Source organism: Crocodylus siamensis, chromosome 1 (assembly GCF_052110815.1).
Source record: "Crocodylus siamensis isolate JL-2025a chromosome 1, ASM5211081v1, whole genome shotgun sequence".
Classification (NCBI taxonomy): Eukaryota; Metazoa; Chordata; order Crocodylia; family Crocodylidae; genus Crocodylus; species Crocodylus siamensis.
This window is the reverse complement of record NC_143395.1, coordinates 46,857,535-46,880,507: the sequence shown is the minus strand read 5'-3', so window position 1 is coordinate 46,880,507 and position 22,973 is coordinate 46,857,535. Positions and strand designations below refer to the sequence as shown.

General features: G+C 42.4%; 1 protein-coding gene across 3 annotated transcripts in view; it reads right to left on the bottom strand.

Moving 5' to 3' along the window:
- Positions 1–22,973, bottom strand: part of PRIM2 (DNA primase subunit 2) — a 238,641-nt gene that overhangs the window by 180,490 nt on the left and 35,178 nt on the right. For 2 of the 3 annotated variants that reach the window (XM_090034474.1, XM_090034477.1), the window contains exons 5-6: positions 11,335–11,430; positions 9,462–9,599 (exon numbers count right to left, since the gene is read on the bottom strand). The exons of the other annotated variant lie outside the window; for it this stretch is intronic. In XM_090034474.1, the coding sequence (XP_089890600.1) occupies positions 9,462–9,599; positions 11,335–11,430 (234 nt within the window). The remainder of the gene's footprint in view (positions 1–9,461; positions 9,600–11,334; positions 11,431–22,973) is intronic. 3 annotated transcript variants of the gene reach the window in all.

Below are 22,973 nucleotides of genomic sequence, written 5' to 3'. Positions count from 1 at the left end.
CACCTTTCCCTCACTATAAGCTTCCTGAGTGGAAGTAGGTGAGGGAAGATGAGGATTTCCTCCCCCCCGCCCCTTCCCCTGCAACATAGCAGCAGCAAAGGAAGGAGGAGCTACCAGCATAATCAACAGGATGGCTGGAAAATGCTGCAATGCCAAAGCCCTAGCCACTACCAGCCCCTTCTCTGCACCTGTGGTTATTTAGTCTGGGGAAGAGAAAACTGAGGGGAGATTTGATAACCATCTTCAAATACACAAAGGAAGGATAATTATAGAAAGGATGGAGATGGGTTTTTCTCTGTAGCCATATGGAACAGAACTAGGTGTAATGGCCTCAAGCTCCAGTAGAGGAAATTTAAAGTGGAGATTAGGAGGAGCTTTCTGATTATGACAGTGGTCAAATGTTGGAACAGGTTGCCTACAGAAGTTGTGGAATCTCCATCCTTGGAAGTTTTCAAGAGCTTGTTAGACAGACACTTGGCTGGGATGGTTTAAAGTAATTGGCAATGTTAGACTGAAGTAAAGTAGAAGGCATAGTTGATTTGTACCTTATATACTAACCAAGGTAGCTAGGTAGGGTAGTAGGTAGAGCATAATCTTTCATGAGCTGAAGCTCATTTCATCAGATGCTATGAAAGAACGTGCATGAAGCAGAGCACAAAGAGAAGAAAAATTAGAATACAAAAGGAGGGGGAGGGGGGGGAAAAAGGCAGTGTTGGGATATACAAGCAACAAGCACTAAAACCATAGGAACAGAGGAGTCACCAAAGCTAAACCAGATAATAAGATAAGAAACCATAGTCCCAGTTTAAAACCATACTTAGCACAATCTAGTCTGTGGATGATTTTTCATTCTTGAATAGGCAGCTGTTCAAAAGTTTGCCATCTAAGAACAGCCACTTCCCAGAGATGTTCAAGTGTTCCGCCAAAGGCTTGCGTGTCTTTCCATAAATGATGTCAAACATAATAAAATTCTCTCTCTCCCACTATGATGTACGCATTGTATACACTATGATGTATCTTCTCACATACAGTATGCAACTTTTCCCCCAAAATTTCGGTGCATGTATGAAGTGGGGGAGCTGGATTAAATGCTCTCTTCTATATCAAAAATGACCTGTAAATAGGTTTCAACAGATATTCAAGTAAACTACAATTTTCTCAAGTTTATTCTCGAATTTTCAGTTTAATGCAGGGGTGTGATCAAGCTTTGGTGACTCCCGTAAACCCGATCTGTCCCCCTGTATTGGTGGCAAGGGTATAGCCACTGCTCCCTTGCTGCCACATTTCACCATCCATGAAGGCAGATATATATATATATACATATACACACACATACATACATATATATACATACATACACACACACACAAGCAGCAAGAATATATATACAAGAAGTCCATGGGCCAGGGAGTGTGGCTCTGCCCCCCAGGGCCCAATGTCAGCACATGATGCTAGGCAGGGGCAGCACAGAACCCCCAGTCCCTGCATGCAGGTCCCAATCCTGGCATATGGGCCCAAAGCAAGGTCCTAGTCCTATGTACAAGGCCTGTGCACAGGGCCTCATCCTAACTCACTCCCAGAATCAAACAGTGCATTCAACTTGTGGGAGCAGTTAGGAAGCCTTTTCCCCAGCCTATTTTGTTTTTTAATATAAATTTCTTATCCCTGACCCACTAGCTTAGTAAACTTCATGATTTTAAGGTGCTGAATAAACTAATCCTGAAAGGCAGCCTCGTAGAATAACCTTACGCTAAAGGATGACAGTTTCAACACACAAGCTTGGGAATGGGCTATGGGGATATCCCTTTCACAATTTTACCCTGGTATAGAGAATATCTGCATTAGAAGAACTTCCTTAAAAATTAAACACACAGACCACTACAAATTTTAAGGTGCTATGGAACTGAAGTATACTATTTCTAGAAAAGGTAACAAATTTGTAGCCAATTATTTCAGAATTTCCAAGTAAGTACTGTAGAGTGGAGTGTAAAAAGGTATCACTCTACCAAAAAGCTATCAATATAAGACACCAAAAGTAACCCAATTAAGTAACAAAAACTTGTATATTTTTTTAAACAGGAAAAAAAGGACTACTCCCAAAATGAAAAGTCAAACAGACCAAGACCCTGACTCCAGAGATGCATGGTTTCTTACTAATGGTTCTTTTCGTTCTTCAAACCTTTTCTCAGCAATAAAAACAACAGACTGTTGGTGGCAGCCCATTAAGCCTAAAATATTTAGTGTTTTATTTTTTTTTATATAAAGACACTACAGTAGTTTATTTTATTAATAAATGCCTTTAAGCTCACAATCACCTATCATAAATGTATACCTACTACATGTCTAAGTGTCCCAGCCACAGCCAGACTGATTCATCATCACACTTAATCATCTTGTATCATGGTTCACACTCCTAGGTCCTCCTGTGCAAAATACTTTACCTTTAAAACCATGGGTGATGCATATGTGTGGGGGCTCCAAATATATTTTTGCTCAATTAAAGTGAAACGGTCATAGAATGAAATTTACAAGCACAAAAAACTATTTCAGTATTCTGCAGTTTCCTAGCAACTAGAGTCTGCTGATATTTTCTCATCGCAAGCTGACAATATGGATAAAATCTTACATTTCTGTGCAGTCATGTGTCAGTGTGAAGCAGGAAAAAAATCAAGCTGTAAATAATAGTGTTAAGACACAAGATGTGTTTTAGCAAAACTTCAAAATTAAACTGATAATTATGGAGGGTTGGGGGTTTTTATATTAAAGAGTTTGCTGATCATGTATTTGTGGGGGAAAAAAGCTACTCTCTTTCTGATAAAGCCACAAAACATGGAGGTCAAGGGCCATATTAACAAGTCTTAGGTTGCTCACTGTAAATGGTAAAGTTCCAGTTCCCAGAAGCATATCTTTCAGACTGAGATCCAGGAATATCATCAAATACAAAACAAAAGTAACCCCCTTAATTAACTAAGGTCAACACTGATTACTGGAGGAAAAGAATGTTTTTACAATTTAAATCCCTTCTTTCAGGGAAACATCTTCATGTTCACTACTGGGAACTGACTTACAGCAAGGACAAAGGAAAGGCAGAGAACACCTACTAAATAGCTCTAAAGCAATAACAACCTGGAACTTTCTAATGGATATTTCTGTCTCTAAAGAAGAGAAACAGTTTTCACAATGTTTTATAAATAGTTATATATTTGAATAAAGTTTTAGCAAAATATTTCTTCTGAAGAAGCTGGCATTCCACTCAAGAAGCTACTTTTACTCTTATAGAATGTGCTTTAGCCCTTTGCCAATACAGAATCTTTTTGGCTGTGTGACTTGGAGATAAAGCAGCTTAATCATATAACAAACTTTTTCCTTCTGCATTTGGAATGCAAAGCTATAAACGCGTGTGCTTACCCAAAACTCCATTCTTTTAAAATAAGTTTTAGCAGGGGTCAAGGTAGACATTACATTTATTGCAACATGCAGTCTACTCAGCCAATTCCCGAGGTGTGAGAAGCTTATATGCATACATACAGTGTCTTCCTTAATAGCTAACCAGAAGATACCAAGTAAAACTTTACTGAAAGGCAACTGATTCTCCTGACATACTACTCCACACACCTTTCTAAACAATCTCTCTACTGGAGAAATGAGAATATATTTGCAATACTCAGTAACTATCAACAAAGCTTGTAATACTAAGTAGCTAATTGTTTCTTCCCAGTTGGTGTTTATTACACCTTTCAAGACCTTGCAAAGCTTATTTCTTTTTGTTTCGTCAGTATAATCATCTGAATGATGCTTTTACTTGGTCTTCCATAACACTGGAGGATCGCAAGATATATTATTCCTTTAATGGGTTTTTGTATAAAAGGAAAATTAATGATTTTATAATTCCCCTTCTCTTTAAACAGTTTCCAGCAGAATATTCCCCCCAAAGCTTGTTGCATTAGCAAGAGGTAAAGAGAACCTCACCAGAAGTTGTGAGGCTTTTTAGCACCTCCCCCTCCCCCCAAAAACAGTGGAAATGGGAAGTGTACTAGACATCACTCCTTACTATGGGTCACATGTCATCACTATCAGAACCTGACCTGTTGTTCCTGAACAAACAGGAAATGTAGGTGGGGGGGAGGGGGAGGATCTTTACGAAAAAATAAGAAACTCAGTGTAAAAGTGAAACAATTTCAAAGTAGTTTCCCTCCAAACTCTGAAACAAACAAGTGAAAATGGTAGAGATTTTTCAACTGGGGTAGAGCAGCAACCTAGCATGCTGCAACACCATTTCAAGGGTGCTGCGCTGCTGCTCTGGTCAGATGAAGTTTCCCAGTCCCTCTGTGTGGCAGGGCACTGTTTGTGCCTGCCACTTTAAGGGCCTGGAACCAGCAGCTGCCAGGTGCCTGAAGAGGGCAGCCATTTTAGATTCAGGGCTGCCCATATAAACAGGGCAGTTCTGCTGCTGGGGGCCAGGCAACAATACCGCCTGGCCAGAGGGCTGCTATCATCTCGAGGTAAAGGAGGAGCCATAGGGGATGGATGGCAGGCTCCTGGTCCTGGGCACGATCTAAAGCTGCACCCTGCTGGGAGTGGGTGGCCTCGTGGGGCTCTCAGTGGCATGGGAGCCCCCAGAAAATGCCAGGCTAGTTACCACCCTGGTGAAAGACAGGTCAGGGTGCCTTAACCCCCATGACTGGGTGGGTTACCCCTTTGTTTTGGAGGGCCCAGAGAGTGGACCCTTGTAGAGAGAAAAGGGCCATAGACTCAGGCCTGAGTTTCCCCTGACTGGCCCACGCTGAGGCCAGGACCGGAAGGGTCAAAGGGCTGGGGGGCCCACCCCAAGGGATGCCAAAGAGCTGAGGGCCTGGGGTCCCAACTGGCCTGGAGGTGGGCCAGGGCTAGATGAGCCAAAGGTCTCAGTGGGGGGATCACACCCCAAGGGGAACCAGCTCAGGGAGCTATGCTGCCCGGTATGACAGCAAAAGAGGCCACCTGACAGGAAAAATCTAGGTGGGGTTCAATAAGAGGATTCTGGGGCCCAGTGTGGGGGCTGGTGATTAAAGGAACATCGAGATGCCATCTGTGAGGCTTGGGCTGTGGTGTAGGAGAGGAAAGGAGCCGCAGATAGCGCCCCCTGGCAATGGGGCATGAAATGAACTGGCCCCCTGTTATACTGTTTCCAGGAGGCACCATTCAAGCCTGGACAAAGCAGCAGCTTCTGTAGAGGGGAAAGCACTTCATTGCAGCCCAGCCTGAAGGAGTCCCAAAGTCATAGCTAAGGTGAGTAAGGGGGGCAACAAACCCCAGGTGACAACTTACAGAGAGCACGCTCAGGTCCCCTCCATGTGCTTGTGCCTTGGACCAGTGTTTTCTAAGCCAGGTGGGCACTCCCCCACACACCTCCCTTCTGCCTGTTCTGTGCAGTTTGCCAATCACTGCTGCTACCTACAGAAATCAGTTATGAAGAATAAATGATGGCTGCAGCAGAGGTCATAAAAGCAGCCCTCAGTACAGTTGAGGGAGGGCTAGGGAGGCATCATGCAGCTTGGGTGTTGCAGAGTGGTACAGAGAAATGCACAGCATACGGCAAACAGGGAAATGCCATAGCAAGCTACACCACAGGAGGTGGAGGAGACTCATAGGAGGCATGAGCGCACCCACCAGGTTTGAGAAATACTGCCCTGGGCTGCAAGCCTTACTCATTGCATCTCTGGGAGGTTGGGGAGCACACAATGCAGTCAGTGCCATCGCTATCAGGCACAGCATGGCTCCAGACTCCAGTGTCAATTCCCCAGCTGGGGATTTCATTCCTGCCGTTCTTTCAAAGTGCTGGGCAAATTGCACCCTCAGGTACCAGCTAAGCTGCCTGGCAGGCAAGGACCAGGAATCACTTGTGCAGGGAAGCCAAGGAGCCAGAACAGACTCCCCCTGGAGCAACGGGCTCTCACAGACACCATGATAGAGCCCCTATTTCCTCATCTGCATAACTCTTCAACTCAGTTGTACCAAAGCTGCCCTCCAGCTTGACCATGCCATCTCCCCCTCTCACAAGAGCCCCACAGAACCCACAAATTCAAAACTGAGAGACCCAAGGCAGGCCGGATGAAGATGTTCACTGCCCTCTGCACTCACAGCATGCTAGGGTAGGTGATGACTCTCCATGGCTATGTCTACAGCAGACATAATGGACTAGTATGGTTATATATTTTTACACTGTGCCTTGAGATTAAAAAAGGTTGACAGCCACAACTCAAGATGCACCACCTGGAAAAGCGTCTCACTCTTGTGGAGTAAATATCTTAAGAGATGTCCAAAAAGTGGAGCTATTATAGTTAGAGCTAGACCACCAGCAGCAGAGTAAACATGGTTGTTTCCTATGGGCAAACATAAAAAGGTATGACATGCTTACCTTGTACGACTGCCTGTCCAAAACATAAAAACTTCAAAATCTTCAACTTTATTAACGACATCCCAAAACAAACAAAGTCCCAAAGTGTTGGTGTCTATAGGCTTATAAACTTCAGGAAAAGGTTCTAGAGCACTAAGAACCTGAAGCAGGATTCCTCAGCAGAAGCCAAATATAAATCAATAATACTATTCAAATGTTAGGGCAAGAGGCCAATGTACCTTTTGAAGATATATGAAATGGAAATTTCGAAGCAGGCAAGTCTTTCACATAATACTCTTACTTTTCAATTTTAGTACTGAGCAACTGAGATTAAAATGAACTGTGTCATTAGTTAGAAATGATATGTATAACTTACTTAAATTTTTTTTTTCAAAAATCATTATTTAATGCAAAATAGTCTGCCTTCTCCTTAAGACTTATTGAAGGGTCCATGTCACAACTTAAGAATTGTTACGTTTAAACAGAGTATAGTTTTCCTTTGTCATGCTGTCAATTCTGATCAGTTTAAAATAACTGCAAAATCATTTCTATTTAAGTGAAATCAAGTGAAATTTAATAGTAAACAAAGATAGGATTCTTGTGACTTCCAGGAATCATTTGAGGATAGCCAGACAATTTTTTTGCAGCAATATGACCTTTATCACACTCAAACTATCTTGTAAATATTTTGTAAAGTAAATACGTTGTGACCTTGGAGATATAACAAAAATAAAACTTTTATTTCCCCAAACTGTTATCACTTTACGAAAGATTGTTACAATAAAAGCCAATATGGAAAACAGTAAATATTATAAACAACAGGATACATGTAAACTAAAAGTGGCATTCTCCTGTACCAAATAAGTAAGGCATAGTTACAGAACATACTCGGATTACCAAAATTAAGGAAAAGCTGCAGTGATTTTAGAAAGCAGAAAAAATCAAAATTTGTATCACTTAACCCACAGGTGGGCAATTATTTGGGTCCACAAGCCACATAGGGAGGTTTAGGGAGTTGTCACAGGACAGCTCAGCACCGCCCCCACTGAACAGCTCACCAAACCTCCTGATGTGGGATGGGGCTGCAGGTGGGTGGGGAGCTGGCATGGGTGTGAGTGGGCTGGTGTGGACACCAAGGCTGCCCTGTGGCTTCTCCCAGCCAGGCATGGGGGCTCAGGGTATCCCAAAAGGCAGGACTGGTGGCAGAGGAGAGGAGCCACAGGGCAGCCTCAGGTCCCTCTTTTTCCCTGCTGCCACTGCTTATAATGGCCAGAGCAGGTGGGTCCAGAGTGGTCACTGCAGGGACCCCAATCACCCACATGGGGCAGGCCAGGGCTGTGCACTCAGCTTAGGGCTCATGCCCTGCTTGTACTGGTCTCCATGCCCAAGCCATCAGCACCACCTCTGAGCCACCTTTCAATCCTGAGGAGGGGCTGGAGCTGCTGCTTTAGCTTTGGTGGCAGTGGCCCAAGCACAGGAAACAGCCATGGCTCCTTCCAGCTACCTTCACCACCAGCCCCAGCCCCAGCCCCATGGAGACCAGCACAGGCAGGGCCCAAGCACTGAGATGAATGCACAGCCCCAGTCTCGGGTCCCAGCCCACACAACAGGTTGGGGTCCCTGCAGCACCCATTCTGGACCCAACCAACCCAGCCATGAGCAGCACTGGCGGCTGGAAAAAGCAGGACCCCAGAGCCTGTGTCAGGACTGCCACCAACACTCATCATAGCTGGGGCAAGCAGATCCAGAGTGGGCACTGCAGGGACCCCAACCCCCCACGGTTCAGGCTGCGGCTTTGCCCTCAGCCCAGGGTTTGGGCCCTGCCCAGGTGGGCCCCAGACAGTCTCCATGGGGCTGGTGGCAGCCAGAAGGAGCCACTGCTGCACAGGCTGTCAGGAAATGGAGTCTGGTCATGGAGCCACCCCAGCCCCACCTGCATGCCTAGAGGTGGTGGGATGCACCATGAGCTGAATGGCTCCTGGGCCAGGCGGGACCTACCGTGGGCCAAACAAAAGTTCTTCCACAGCCCACACGTCATACTTCGCCCACCCCTGACTTAACCGTTAAGCTTGTGGCAATTGCTTTAATTAGACTATTATTTAACTTTCAAGAATATTATTTATGGACTCAAAAAAGGGTGGCTCTTGCTTCAATTATAATGTAGAGTGTTAATGGCAACATTAGCCTAAAAACTGCACTATTTTCACTATATGTTATATCAGATACCTCCTTCTGCAGATTTCCTTAAGGATTTGAATTAATAGAAAATTGGTATACTTTCCACAGCTTCTCCCAAAGTGATCTCATTTTTACTTTTCATAGTTTCACCAACATAAACTGCATTTAACAGTAAGTCTAATGTACCAGTAACATAGGAAGAAAATGCATTGTGAATATATTAAAGAAAATACATTGCCTGTTTTGTTAAGTATGTTTTGCAAGGCTGCCAATTTTGTGACCAAGACTTTTGTACAGCAGCAGTCCCTAATTCTACAACATTTTAATTGTTCCCTGCAACCTACTGTCATAAAAAAAAAACTGTCACATGGGATATTTGATGTAGGTACTTACACTAGAATTTGATGTCCCATTTAAATCCCCTTGCATCAATGTAAATGTATTTTGCCTGCAAAGGGGCTGTAATGAACTGTAACAGAATATTACTTTAATCCTTGATTAAAATAACTACCTCAAATTTGTCTTTCCTGTCTTCACTAACCACAGCAAAACAGAGTAATATAAAAAAAATGATTTAAGCCCTGTTATGCATGCCAAGTCAACAGTAATAGGTATACTACATCCATATAAGAAATAATTATAAAAATCTTTACACCTCTAGAAGACCTGTGTATCACACAGCTAAGAGTGCTATTTAAAATCAAGTTCTTTCAGCTTATCTTCACAATAAGATTTTTATTGTTTTATTTTAAGCTCTGTATTTAATTTTGATAATACTTAGCTGGAATTCTGCAGATTGAAGCCAGTCTGCTAGAAACATTCTGGAGGGCCATTATGTAAGTTACTGCATAATTAACAAGTGGACCTCAAAAGGTACAAAATTAGATAGGAAAAAATGTATACTCACTGCCAGGGCTTTAGAGAGTTTAGTTCTATAGTTATTCAAGATAATTACAACCATATCCTGATGTGGCACGAGTGCAAATCCATAATTAAGTAAAACTCTTCTTACTCTAATTAAATCCTGGGCATCCTGAAGAGGAATCTGAATTTAGAGATGAGGAGAAAGAAACGAACTTCAGAAATAAGACCTAAAAAAACAGTCATGTTAACCAAGTCTACATTTACAAACTATTCAAGTCTGGAGAGAATAGAACTGTTAAAGAAAAGATATACCTTAGAAACAAAATTAAAAGAGCTACTTCAAAACTGATACCAATATTATCAAAGGACATTATCCACTGGTTATTAGAATGACACTTGGAAGAGCACTTCAGACTCTAATAAACAGCAATTCTAGTAACTGGCAGCCAAGCTAGCACAGTGAAAAGGTGTACAGAGTTGCTTAACACAACTCTGCATCATTTTTGGTATTATGCTGCATTTCATTCACTGATTCTAATAGCAAGAAGGGGGGGAAATTTAAGATTTTGGATTTACTAAGTATTGTTCTACTAAGTTCCACTAAGTATTGATTGTATCAAGATATTAGTTACTGATGAGAAATGCATGGGGTGTAATGTTTTTGGCATTTGATTTTGACCTTATTAGGCAACTGATTCTTTCAAGCAAGATTCTAATAACTTGTGGACAACAAAAGTGCATCAATTGTATAGAAAAGCCAATATCAATTCTCAGTACTTCAAGAAAATAAAAGCAAACTCAGCATTTATTAACATCTCTAGCCTCAAGTAACCAAGTTGAGATATTTGGGTTAACCAGAAATAATAAATACATTTCAAATTTTATGTAGTGTTGTGTTTGAATTGAAACCTGTTCAAAACACCCTGGCTTCTTTTTCAGACTTTCCTGATACAATGTTGCATCTAACAAGCAGAAAACAGAAAGTGTTTCAGTTTCTCCCTCCTTTCCCAAGGCCTTGTTTGTACTTTTCCCCACCTTCTAACTTATTCACTGGAAACATAAAAGTGTTTAGAAAGGGGCCACTGAAAATACATTCAATCTTTCCCTTGTTATTAAAGCTGACCACTAGGCCAGGGTTAAAATGGCTGGAGCAAAGAACAAAGTATAGGGGGAAAGCAGATTACAGCTGTATTTTGTTAGATTGCAACAAGTGCTTCCCCTACATCCCTGGGTCTCCTAGCCACTTAAATCCAAACTAAATGCAGATGCATGCCATCATCCCTCTTCTGTTGACCATAGGCAGAAATCTGTGGTGGGTGATACAAGATAAATAGAGCAGTCACTCTCAACTAGGATGCCTTCATATCCTTTCCTGGGTGCTGTGAGGTGCCATGCAATGTTAGCACTGTTTAGATATGCAAACATTATTCACAGGATAAACCCAGAAATTTCAAACAGGAATCCACAGTAACCTGCTGCAGTCTTTGAGCTATCTGCAACAAAAGAATTGCCCTACTATCTTTGACTATGTTGTCAAAAACAGATGGAAAACTACAACCTGACACTTTCCAAGAATTCCCTTGAGTCTATCCAGTAGTAACTGGAGTCTTAAAAGGCTGAAAACCACTGAAATAGTTTCTGGAGGGACTTATACCTGAAGTCCTCTTGATGGTTTTCCCTAATCCAGTCTAGGAAGTTCTGAAACCGACCTCATTTACCACCACCCCCTCTAGTAAGCAAGCCTGAATCAGTCAACTTGCCTTCCAATTTGAGATGTAGAAACAAAATCTTAAACTATAAGCAAGTACAGAAGACTACTACTGCAATTTTAGGAAGTGAGGAGAGTTCTTATGACTTTTTAACATTTTACAAAAGAGAGGAAGAGATACTGAAACTTTCCAATAACTCCAACTTACTTTATAGAAGGACTGTTCTTCTACTTTTTCTGCACTCAAGCCAGGAGTTGACATAAACAGCTCATCTTTGAGTCTCTTTTTAACATCTTTGCTAATCTAAAACAAAACAGTTGTATTTTAATTGCTGAGAAGGTTTAAGTTCTTCAGTTAAAACAAACATGATATCTTTTCAGTTGACAAAGCAAATACATGCGCCTGTGCTAGAGCTTCCACCCTTGGTCCTCTGCCCCTTGCTGCTACAACCACGTTTAGCTTGAAAGCAAGAATATCTCTATTAAGCTGGAGGCTCCACAAATTCTTTGGTTAGTTTCTATATGGTCCATATTTTATTTTATTTATATCACAAATTTTCATGAGCTCACTTTATCAGATGCTGTAAAAGGACATGCAGAGTATTAAAAAAATAAATTAAAATACATGAGATAAAGAGGGAAAGAGAAGACCTTTAAACAGTATTATTTTTAAGACGACTAGTATGAATACACAAGGCCAAATTTACTGCAATCTATTTTAAGAAAAATATGCTAAACTAATTACAATTCACCCTACAGTTTCAATAATGGAGTTTAAAAATTGTTTTTTTTTCCATATACTGGTTGAGGAAAGACATCTTCAACTAACTTTTAAGGACACTATAAATACTGAAAAAAAAGTAGTCATGTACCACATTACTTTTCATGTATACATATATAAAACTAATACATAACTATATATAACTAATGCCTTTTGCCATAAATAGGTGTGTTAGAATTTGACTTTTAGACAAACATTGCTAAACACTGATTTAGCCTTGACACCCACAGACCAACGTAAAAATATTTCCATTAGTAGGCACCAAATATTATAGAAAGGGGATGTAAAAAAAAACGTTCAGGACAAGAGCAGGGAAATTGGGGGCAGAAGGTGCTGCAAGTGGATACACGTGTACACACACACACTCACACACCCAGCACAGCCCACAGCTCTTGAAGGGAGCAGGGTCATTGGAGGGGCAGGGCTGTTGCAGCTAGGAGCCTGGTGCTACCACCCACTCACTCAGCTGAGATCCCAGCTGGGGATCAGGTGCCAAATTCCTGGTGAGCCCAGTCCAGCCTAGCCCCTGTATGATTGAGGAAGAAGCCAAACTCCCAGAGAACCCAACCTAGCTCCTGCATGATCAGGTATTCTTTACTGATTTATACATATTTACCTTTTATATTTTAACATGGATTTTATAAAGCTTTTAACAGCACACTGTCATGATTGTCTGCCCCCCACCTGAGAAATCCTGAAAATTTAAATCAATAAAAATTGACAAAAATCAATGGACATGCTTGAAGATAAATACCAATTTTAGCCATTTTTTAAAACAAAAACAAAATTCTGCCAAGCCTAAACAAGCAATAAACAACAAACTGAGACTGGCACTGTGCTATACAGTTGAGCAAAGTATGTACTTCTCCGAGATATACACATACACACACACACATACATACATACACACACACGCCAATTGCCTATCAAGAATCATGGTGGGGGGATGAAGTGCCGCCACCTAATGCCCCATGCTGCCGCTTTTCTATATCTTGCAGGCAGCAGAGTGAGGTAGCTGCTGGCCTTGGCTCCCCCACCCTCTGTCCAGTCCTCAGTGTGTTTTCAGAATCCCCATACTTGAAGCACTCTGAAGAATGCCAGGGGGGACGAAGCCCCAGCCCCCCACTTCCCTCTTGCTGCTTGGGGTCCAGGCTCGCTCTTCACCTCCCAACCACAGTAGCAGGGGGAAAGAGGAGCGGGCCCGGGCCTGATGCAGGGGAGAGCCGGGCCTGAGGGTGAGGAGAAGCCAGGCTGCTGCAGTGGCGGGGCACAAGGAAGTAGCAGGCCCAGGCCTACCCAGCTGTGGCAGGGGGATGGGAGGAGCAGGCACCCTCTACCACATTGGGCCCAGGCCCACTCCCCTCCACCCCCCTCCCTATTTACCTTCAGGGAGAAAGCCGGGGGGGGGGGCAAGGCCAGGAGCAAGGTGGGAGGGCCTCACCCCCACACTCCATCTTGTGTCCCCATCATCATGGCAGCAGGCTGCTTTCTTCGCACTCTGATTGGCTGCTTATCAGCCCATCAAAGCAGGAATAAAGCATTACGACAGAGAGAAAAACTAAGGCTTTTATAATATTAGAATGTGCATTATCTGAGTAGTACATATTTTGCTCAACTGCATAACACAATGCCAGTCCCAATTTGTTACTCATTGCTGATGTTGTAAAAGACATTAGTTATATGCACATCATTTAAGTACATAAACTGTTTAAGTTTATAGCATCTCTAAGCCCCGCTACTACTTTGTAATGTAATTGTACTTCAGTTAACGGCACAGAAATGGTAAAAGAAAAGCAGCTATCAAAGGACTGTCATAAGAAGCCTTCAAATTGATGCAACCAGTCAGTTTCACAGCTACCATGTTCCCTGTTTTCAGAGCTTGTTACAGCAGCTGTGAAATTGACTAGTACCCCTACTTTCAAGGCTTATAGCTGAAGTCCTAACAATTAGAACTCTTCAAAGTGACAAGAGCTAATCAGTTTCAAGGCTGCTCCTAGCACAGGACTGACTGACAGCACCTTGTGCCTAATGAGCGATGTTTACATAAGCTGGATAAATACCTGCCTTTTTCAGTTGAGACTACCTACTTAAAATAGAATACAATATGTATTATTTTCAGTCTTTACAACAGGAATGTTAGTATTTACTTTTCACAGCTCTGTAATTGCAGTCTGTCTCATGACCAACATGTTTAAAGCAGTCTTTATTTATCTAATATAACACACTTTAAAAATACTACTTGTGAGTTTAATTATTATTTCCAGCCAAATACATCTAACCAGAGATCATGAATAAAAATGTTAATTATCTAATAAGATATTATGCAAATATAATGAATCAGTAGGGATTAAAAATCTGTGTACATATACACGTTAAGCTTTATAATTAACTAAAACAAATATGTTTAGCTACAATGAGTTTTGCTGGTCAGCAAAATAATTATCAAACATAATATAAAAGCTATATTTAGTTTTAAATAATCAAAATATTTTAATGATTGCACCAAACAGTAATATTTACTTCTTTACTTCTCTTCTAGGACTAATTATATTTCCTGTTTGAAGTTTTTATTTTAAAGTTTCTCAGTTTTAAGATTGAAATTGCAATTTAAAATTTGGCAATTTAAAAACCAAGCTACCCTAAGGAGAATACAACTGAGGCTGGTACATCAATACTTAAACTTTCTAGTTTAAGTAAGTATGCAGATATCCTTTATATTTATTATGTAATAAGCTACATTTTTGGATCATGCTTTATAGAAGGTTCCTACTCAAAAGTGTTTAATTGTTAAAGAACACACAAGACTCTACTTACAATGCAGAATACTTAATATGGAAAAAGTGCCCACCATGTGTAAACAGTAAATTCCACCTGGCTGTCCAACTTCTTGGGAGGCAAATGTAGATGCTACATGTGCCACCTCACCCTGCTCCCAGGTGGATGCCCCCTGTGAGCCATCTTCTCCCTCTGCCACGTAGGCAACCCAGTTCCTTCCACTGCTGTGCTATACATGCAACAAAAAGCACCCTGGGTCCCCTGGCTTCACATACTGCATAAGCAGCCCCTCCTCCCCCTGCCCCATGACACACGCCACAGTGCACAAGCAGCTCAGCTCCCCCTTGGTAAGCATGCAGTGCAAGCAGCCCAACCCCTTCCCCACCATGCACACACCACACTGGCACCCTGGTCCCCTTCCCCCTATGCCACCTCACCCTCAGGATTAGAGGCAGAAGGCTGAAGTTGGGGAGGAAGGGGGAACACAGACACCCTGGCCACCACTTCATCAAAAGGCATGAGGCAAGTAGAGGGTAGGCAGAAGCTCCCGGGCTGTATGTTAGTCCCTCACGGGCTGCCAATTGGAAAGTCCTGACTTACACTTCATATGAGCCAGTCAGCATTTTGCATCAACTGACTGTGTACTCAATACTTGGTATACCAGCTCCACATGAACTATACTGCCCAACTCAATATAGACAAGCCCTAAGCCTGTGGTTAAATATGGTGACATGGTATTTTTTCCTAGATCTTTTGGTCAGCAATGGAATTACTCTGAAAACATTGCTACATCTCAAAGGAACACATGCTCCTAGCTAAACTAAGCACACATCATTGTCATTCCATGCTGCCTCTCTGTAAAACTATATGTTTTTACAAGTCCCATTTCTAAAAGAACAGGGACTAGCCCATTGACCAAAAACTCTGGAAAAATACTTAAATAGTTCACAGCTGTTTAAAATTACCCCCCACAACACACCCCACTCCACCCCCGCCCAGATCAAAATATGAAAGTCAGAGTTGACTAGAACTGAAGGAGAAATCTAAAGTCTCCTCTAGGATACCACTGGAAAGTCTTGAATCTACATGCCATGAGTAATCTTTCAACAAAACCCCTATATGAAACCAATGTGACAGCTGTGTCCATCATATCAAATGACCCATGGAGGCAATGCCTAGATGATTTAGGATTACACTGAGATATGTACAGAACAGTCTAATACATCTTCTCAGGCAGATTAACTGCAAAAGGAAGAAAGAACTACCAGTGAAGATGGTGAAAAGAGTAAGACGTGATAGCAGCATAATTACACATAAAGAAATCTAATGATCCACTGGGATTCTGATCATTTAAAAATGTAAACCGTGTTTCTTTAACAATGCAGATGTATTAAAGCAATTACAGCTACTTGTGGGTATGGTACAGTAAGATAATTATTGAAAATTAACAGATTAACAATGTTTGACCTTCATTAGGATTTTTTTTTTAATCAACCTTCCATTTGCTTTAGGATGATATGTTAACCTTTTGAAGTGTGAATACCAGAAAACGACAGTGTAGTCACCAAAGCCAGTTCTGGTACTAACACTACCACCATCTATTTCTGTTTGATGTTTTCCTCTTCATACAAGGATCATATTTGCTACCTCAGGCACTACACAAATATGGCTTAAATGTTCAGTTCCTGAATGTATGACTTAGCATTTCAATACACAAACAAAAGTTGTTCAAGCAAGCCCAACCTACCAAACCATGCACATCACTCTGAAGATTGTACCCTACGTATCATGAAGCTACAGAAACTTTAAAACAGGTTATAGGGGTATTAGAAGAGCAAGGATTGATAAGACAGTGATCAGCACCTAATGCAGCACTGGTATGGCTCATTTAGAAAGCTTGATGGAACCTGTAGATTCACCATTGATTAAAAGGGCTTAAATAAGACATCTAAAAAGGGAGCTGAGTATATCACCACACTCTGAACCTTAACTTTGCAAAGTTAGATGCAAAAGATTAAAAAATCCCATTTCTATTGACTCTGTAATAAAACCCAAAAATAAACAAACACTCGCTACATAAATATATATTAGTTGTCATACAATATTGGAAAGAAACAAAAAAAATGCAAGATCTTCATATTTTTATCTCCAGTATAACAATTCATAAACCAAGCAAAACTAGTTTTGGCAGATATTGATGTTCTACCAAAGACGAGACTTACTGTCAGAAAACATAAGTATGTACGTTTGGACCTATACAGGGGTTCAACCTTCTCTTCTACAAAGAACATAAGTTCAAAATCATTTTTATTATAAAACAAAAGGAAGGTTCAAAATTACAGCTGAGTTGGTGATGACTGTACAATTAATGGATGATATTTTGGCAGTGTGAAATGCCTAAACCATTTACGCATTAATTTCCAGAAACAAAAACATTCATGATTTTATACAGCTATAACATTCCATACAAAATAGCAATACAGCCTAGTATCACTTTGGATGTTAGCAAAATACCACCAAAATACAGTTTTTGATACTTCTTTTTATACTAATATAATTCCAAAACCAGAACAACTTGAAGTTTGTTTAATGTAATGAAGATTTATTTAAAAGTTAAAGTTTACAACTGGAGGAGTTACTTATTTTAGTTAACGTTTTCAAGTTTTGTATAAGCCAGAGCTGTCCAATTTCAGAGCAGCCAAGGGCAACACACCATGTAGGGTTCAGGCCCCCCCCGAGACTGCACATCATACAGGCCCTCTACAATCTCCCAAGGCATGGGTTTCCTCAACCCCACAGGCCATGCCACCCTATTGCATACAACATGCTGCGCCCTGCCGAGCCGCACTGCACCCACATGATGTGACAGCTGCCATGTGGGTGCTGGGGGTGGGGGCAATTCCTGTTGCCCCCACTGCCCTGCACTGCACAGGGGGGCCTCTGCCATAAGCCCTCAGATGCCCTGATCTCTGCTGCCAGAGCCAGTGAGTGTGGGGCTTTTATTTTTATTTATTAAGTGCCAGGCGGCTGGTGCCGGGCAAGGCAGTCATGGCGGCTTCTCCCATGGCTCCTCTGGCTGTGCCTGCCTCTGCCCCAGCAGGGGGAACCACAAGAGAAGCCTCCATGGCCACCCTGCCCAGCCCCATTCCTCTCCCAGCCCAGCTGGAGCGGGGGTGGGGAAATACAGGACCAGCTCACTCCAGGAGGCAGTAGGGCATACCCCCGCTCCTAGCACTGCTGCACATGCATCAGCACTGCAAGTGGGGACTCTGCCCTCCCACTGCTTTCTTGCCATCCAGCCCGGGGTCGGGGGAGGGTTTCTCTTTGTCCCAGTCCCAATCCCTCCCTCCCCCACATCCCATCAGTTCCCTCCCCACTCCCCCAGCCACAAGAGACTTACAAGCTGGAGGCAGCTGTGTCAGCTGCCTACTTAGTTTATGGCCGAATCTCCAAACCAGCTGAATCTTTTCCAAATTGATTCGGAGGTTTTAATTGGTCTTCAATTCAAAGATTTGGTCCCCGAATAAGCCAAATCTCCTCCAAATCGAAACAGCTGACATATTTATCCTGATATATATGGTATCAGGATACAATTGAGCTTTTTATTTTTTCACCTTCTACAGCAGGAGTGAACAATTATTTGGGCTGGAGTGTTAGAGTGTTTTGGAGAGTTGTTGTGGGGCAGGGGTGGGGAGGCTGCTGACCCTTCCCAGCACAGCGGGAGGGGAGGGGATGGTAGAATGGTCCTATCCTGCCTGGGCCCATCCGTCCCATATCCACCACCAGAAAAAGAGCAGGCAGGCATGCAGGGTCTCCAGGGAGACTGGCGGGACACCCACAGGTAGGATGCACTGAGCTGAGTGAAAGAGATAGAGCCACAGGCAGGGAGCAGCATTCGGAAGCAAGGTAGACGGACAGGGCCAGGGCTGGGATCACAGCTCTGCCCCAGGTACAGGCCCAGGCCCTGGTTCCAGACACCCACCTCAATCTCAGCCCCAACCTGCCCTTCCATCCCATTCCCAGACAGCACTCCCCACCTGCCCACGGCCCCATGCCATCAGCCCAGCAGAGAGCACCCTGCCCACACAAGTTCCAAGCTGGTCTGCATGGAGGCCCTACCTGCTCATCCACTACACCAAGTGCCCCAGCAGTAGGTGTGAGGCAGACAGGACTGGCAAACCTGCCAGCAGCAGCTTGTAGGAGCCACTGCTCCCAGGAAGCTAAGTGCGGTCGCTGTACCACCCTAGCCCCTCAGCATGCCCAGGGGTGACTGGATCAGCTGCACATGTCAATATCTGGGTTGCCCACTGCACCTGAGCTGGGAAGAGCCAAAGGACCCATCACAGACTAGATAAAACACCTTAGTTGGCCAGATCCAGCCCACAGGCCATATTTATCCACCCCGTTCTATAGCACTACATAACTTTCAGTAACTACATAAATTTTAGTGTGGTTTTTTTTGTTTACCTGTTAAGTTTGCCAAATAACTCAGGTAATTTTTAACGTTTCTGAAGGTTCACATGAATTATTACCAAATTTTTACTTTATTAGTTGAACACTTGATAGCATGCATTTACATATTGTTTCCCAGTCACTTAGAAAAAGTGAATAATTGCAGAGAAACACATGCATGTTTTTAGTTGCAGATGCTTAAAAAACAAACAAACAAAACCTTAATTTTTATAACAGGACATAAACCAACCAACTAGGAAGAAACATGCCTCATTAAAAAGAACTCAAGATTATATAGAAAGTAATTTTAAAAAAGAATACGGTACTCTGCTAATGAACTGTCAGCACAGCAAAGCAAGTAAGGTGAACTAAACATCTTTAACATTCTCCATCAACAATTTGGTTTCAAACTTTGTATTTTCTTACATCTCTAGGGACACAACTGACAAATGCTACCTTAGTCATTCTAGCTGCAATTCAATAGAAGTCATAAAGCCCAATACCAAAGGGATCCTTATATTATGTTGTTTGATCTGCTGTATAGAATAAGAAATAGAACTCTATCTAGTTGTTCCACGCTGCACCCAGAAATGCATGCATCTAAAGCACAGCTCCTACTAGATGTGATTTGGAGTCACATTTGAGGTTCTCAAGTCAGGAGACAGGGTAGCTCCTGTAGAATAGAAGATGTCTGTGTTTCAGGGCTTTGGCTTATCACCAATATAGGCCAAAAAGAAACCCCACCCCCTCCTCCATGAATGGTACTGGCTTCCAAACTCATTTGGTTTGAATGAGCCATCCTACCAAGAGATCAACTGTTCCCTATGAATGTCTTGTTCTCACAGGATGGAATGGTCCTTTAAAAGGAATTGACAATGCTGATTAATTAACAGTAGGAGCTATTACCCAACCTAAGCTGTGAGCAATACAAGAGTAGAGTTATAACCAATATGTCCCTTGGTCCTCTTGTCAACAAGACCACAGAATGTGGTTCATGTAATATAAGTGATACAAAAGGCATCTACATGTGCACTTTACTGCAGAGTTGAGTAATTAGCTCTGCAGTAAAGCATCACCATCTACATGTGCACCAGTATTAGGGCATGGTAAGTTAACGCCACCATAAAATAGTACTGCACAGAAACGTGTGTGGACTGTGACCAGGATTAGGGGTGCACTGATAATTTTCTTGGCCGATACCGATAGCCAATTATTAACCAGGCATATCCACAGATACCAATTCAATAATAGATTTACAGGAATGCAGCCAGGCAGTGTGGAGAGCAGCTCTCTGCAGGAGGCTCAAGGGGTCAGCTACACAACTCCACATTCTGCATTCTCATGCCTCAGGCCAACCTCTTCACTGCTTGATGTCATGTCCTGGAACCCAGGGCTAAGCCCCCTAGCCTGCTACCAGCCCAGGGCTGCTTCACCCCAGCTCAAATTGCTGCAGTCCCAGACAAATGAGAATGTTGAGCCCAGAGCAGCTGACTCCAATGCAAACTGTGCTTGAATTTATTGAGTTATATTAATAGCTTACATAAATGCACCTGAAGAGAGCAGAAAGGCAAGTTCAGAAGATCCTAGATCAATGGAATAGGACATACTACAAGTTCTTACAGCAGTTGAAAGAAAAAAATAAATCTAAAACAGAGCTGTAACTGTTTTTAAGATAAAAATTGCACAAGGCAAAGGGTAGCTAGACATTTAGCTTCATTAAGAATAGGATAGTTGGGTAACTAACCTCTTTTCTACCTTTGAAAATCCTTTATCTATTAATAACTCTAGAATAACTAGAAAGATCTTTTAACTATTTAAACTATTAACATGGAAACAGTAAACAAATTACCTTATTAAACCAGCAGTCCAACAATGGTTCTGTAATGATGTCGTAAATTATAAAAACATATGCATTGAATAGAGCTCAAACTAAGATTTGCCTTAAAATTACTTTATAAGTTATTCCTTTCTGGAACTGCTTTCTTATTCTATAAGAATATTGGGAGGAAACAGAACATTAGCACCCACTTTCATCACCCTCCCCATACCTCCTCAAACAACTTCTTTCCATGTGCACAGAGATAAAAGGCAAAGAAGAACAAGACTTTACCATATCTGAACTATACCACAGGAACTGCCCATATGTATGCTCCTACCCCATGGTAAAGAAAGCCTAATCCACCAATACCAGAAGAGGGCCACAGGTGAACTTTCATTTTGTTCTGTGTAAAAGTGTTCACATGGGCAATTACTAGGGGTGCACGAATAAAGATTTTTTAGTCAATACTGATGGCCAATTATTAACCAGCCATATTGGCCAATACTGATCCAACTGCAGATATGCAGCCCAGCAACTTGAGAGCAGCGTCCCACCAGTAAGTCTGTGGAGGGGGAAGGGGCAGGGGGGGTCTGGGAAAGGCAAGGGGCATGGGGGGTGCAGATTGAGGCCCCCATGGTGAGGGAGGCAATAGGGCAGGTGCTGCCCAGCCCAGGTAAAGCTGTGGGAGGCTCAACTGGCAGGTATGCGGGGGTGGCCCCTGCTGATGCACACACAGCTGGGGGAGGCATGGGGGCCATATATCCCACAGATCTGTGCCTAGGGTGAAAGCAGGCTGCCTGCTGCTAGCTAGGAACCGGGACCTGCGACAACTTCTTCCTGGGCAGGGGCGGGGCTGGGCTCAGGCTGCACTCAAAGCAGGCAGGAGCAGGGTGGACAGCAGCAGCAGCAGAGGTGGATACAGGGAAGTTTGGGGTGGCTGTAGTCCATCCTATAACCCTGCCTGCCAGTGCCACTGCCACCCACCCCAAACAAGTATTTCAATGAAATTTATTTAGACTCTGAGAAGGAAAGTTTTCCTCATAATTAAAAGTGTGGTTTTACCTGCTAATCCAATGCATAGATCTAAAAGTCAGTACCCATTGTACTTTCAGCTCACCCCGATCCTAGCTCTGCCAGACTCCCAATGTTAAATCTGCCCCCTGTCAAGTAAGAAATATTTACCTGAAGTATCTCATGGAATTAGATGACTTCAAAGACTATAAAGTATCTTTAAAAACCAATGGGGAAAAGCAGCGCAAAGTGAAAGTTAAAATACTTTGTTTTTCTACCTGAAATAGTAGAAATAAAAGACTCTGTAAGGGGAAAGAAAAAAGAATTCAACAACTCCCTGATCTGTGAAACTGCTTAAAAGAAAATTCCTAATGGACTGTGTGGACAAAATGTTAAGAAACAGAACACAGAGTGCAGTTCTAGATGCTACAAAACATTATTGAAAATTTTAAATGCAACACAAAAGTTGTTCCTTGCTCTAAACATACCTTAGACATATAACTTCCATGTTACTATAGCTGCCAATGATAACCAAAGAGTTACTTTATATCTCTCCTGTTTAGAGAAAGTTCTAAAAACCCAAGAAAAATCTAACTGAACTGCAACCATTTCTGTAATTGAAAGCACAATACTTGTGTAAAATGCCAACTGGTTATTGAAACTCCTGACTGAAATCTGGTAAAATAAGGTTGCGTAAATACCAAGTGGTACAGCATGCAGCTGTGAAAGGGATGATCCAAACATGTTACATTATGAAACTACTGCATCCTCCATTTAGTGAAACTATGTACTAATATTTACAGTCCTGGGTATGACTGTAAACTGCATCTGGCTGGGACTTGGCAGCAATGTGGTGAGGTTACTCATGGTAAGGTAGCTCCTATAAAATACTACAATGTTGAAACCTCCAGAGTAAGGAACAGGCAATTATTTGGGCCGGCAAGCCACACAGGCAGTTTTGGGGAGCTGTCACAGGCTGGTCAGTACCCCCCCCACCCCCAACAGCACC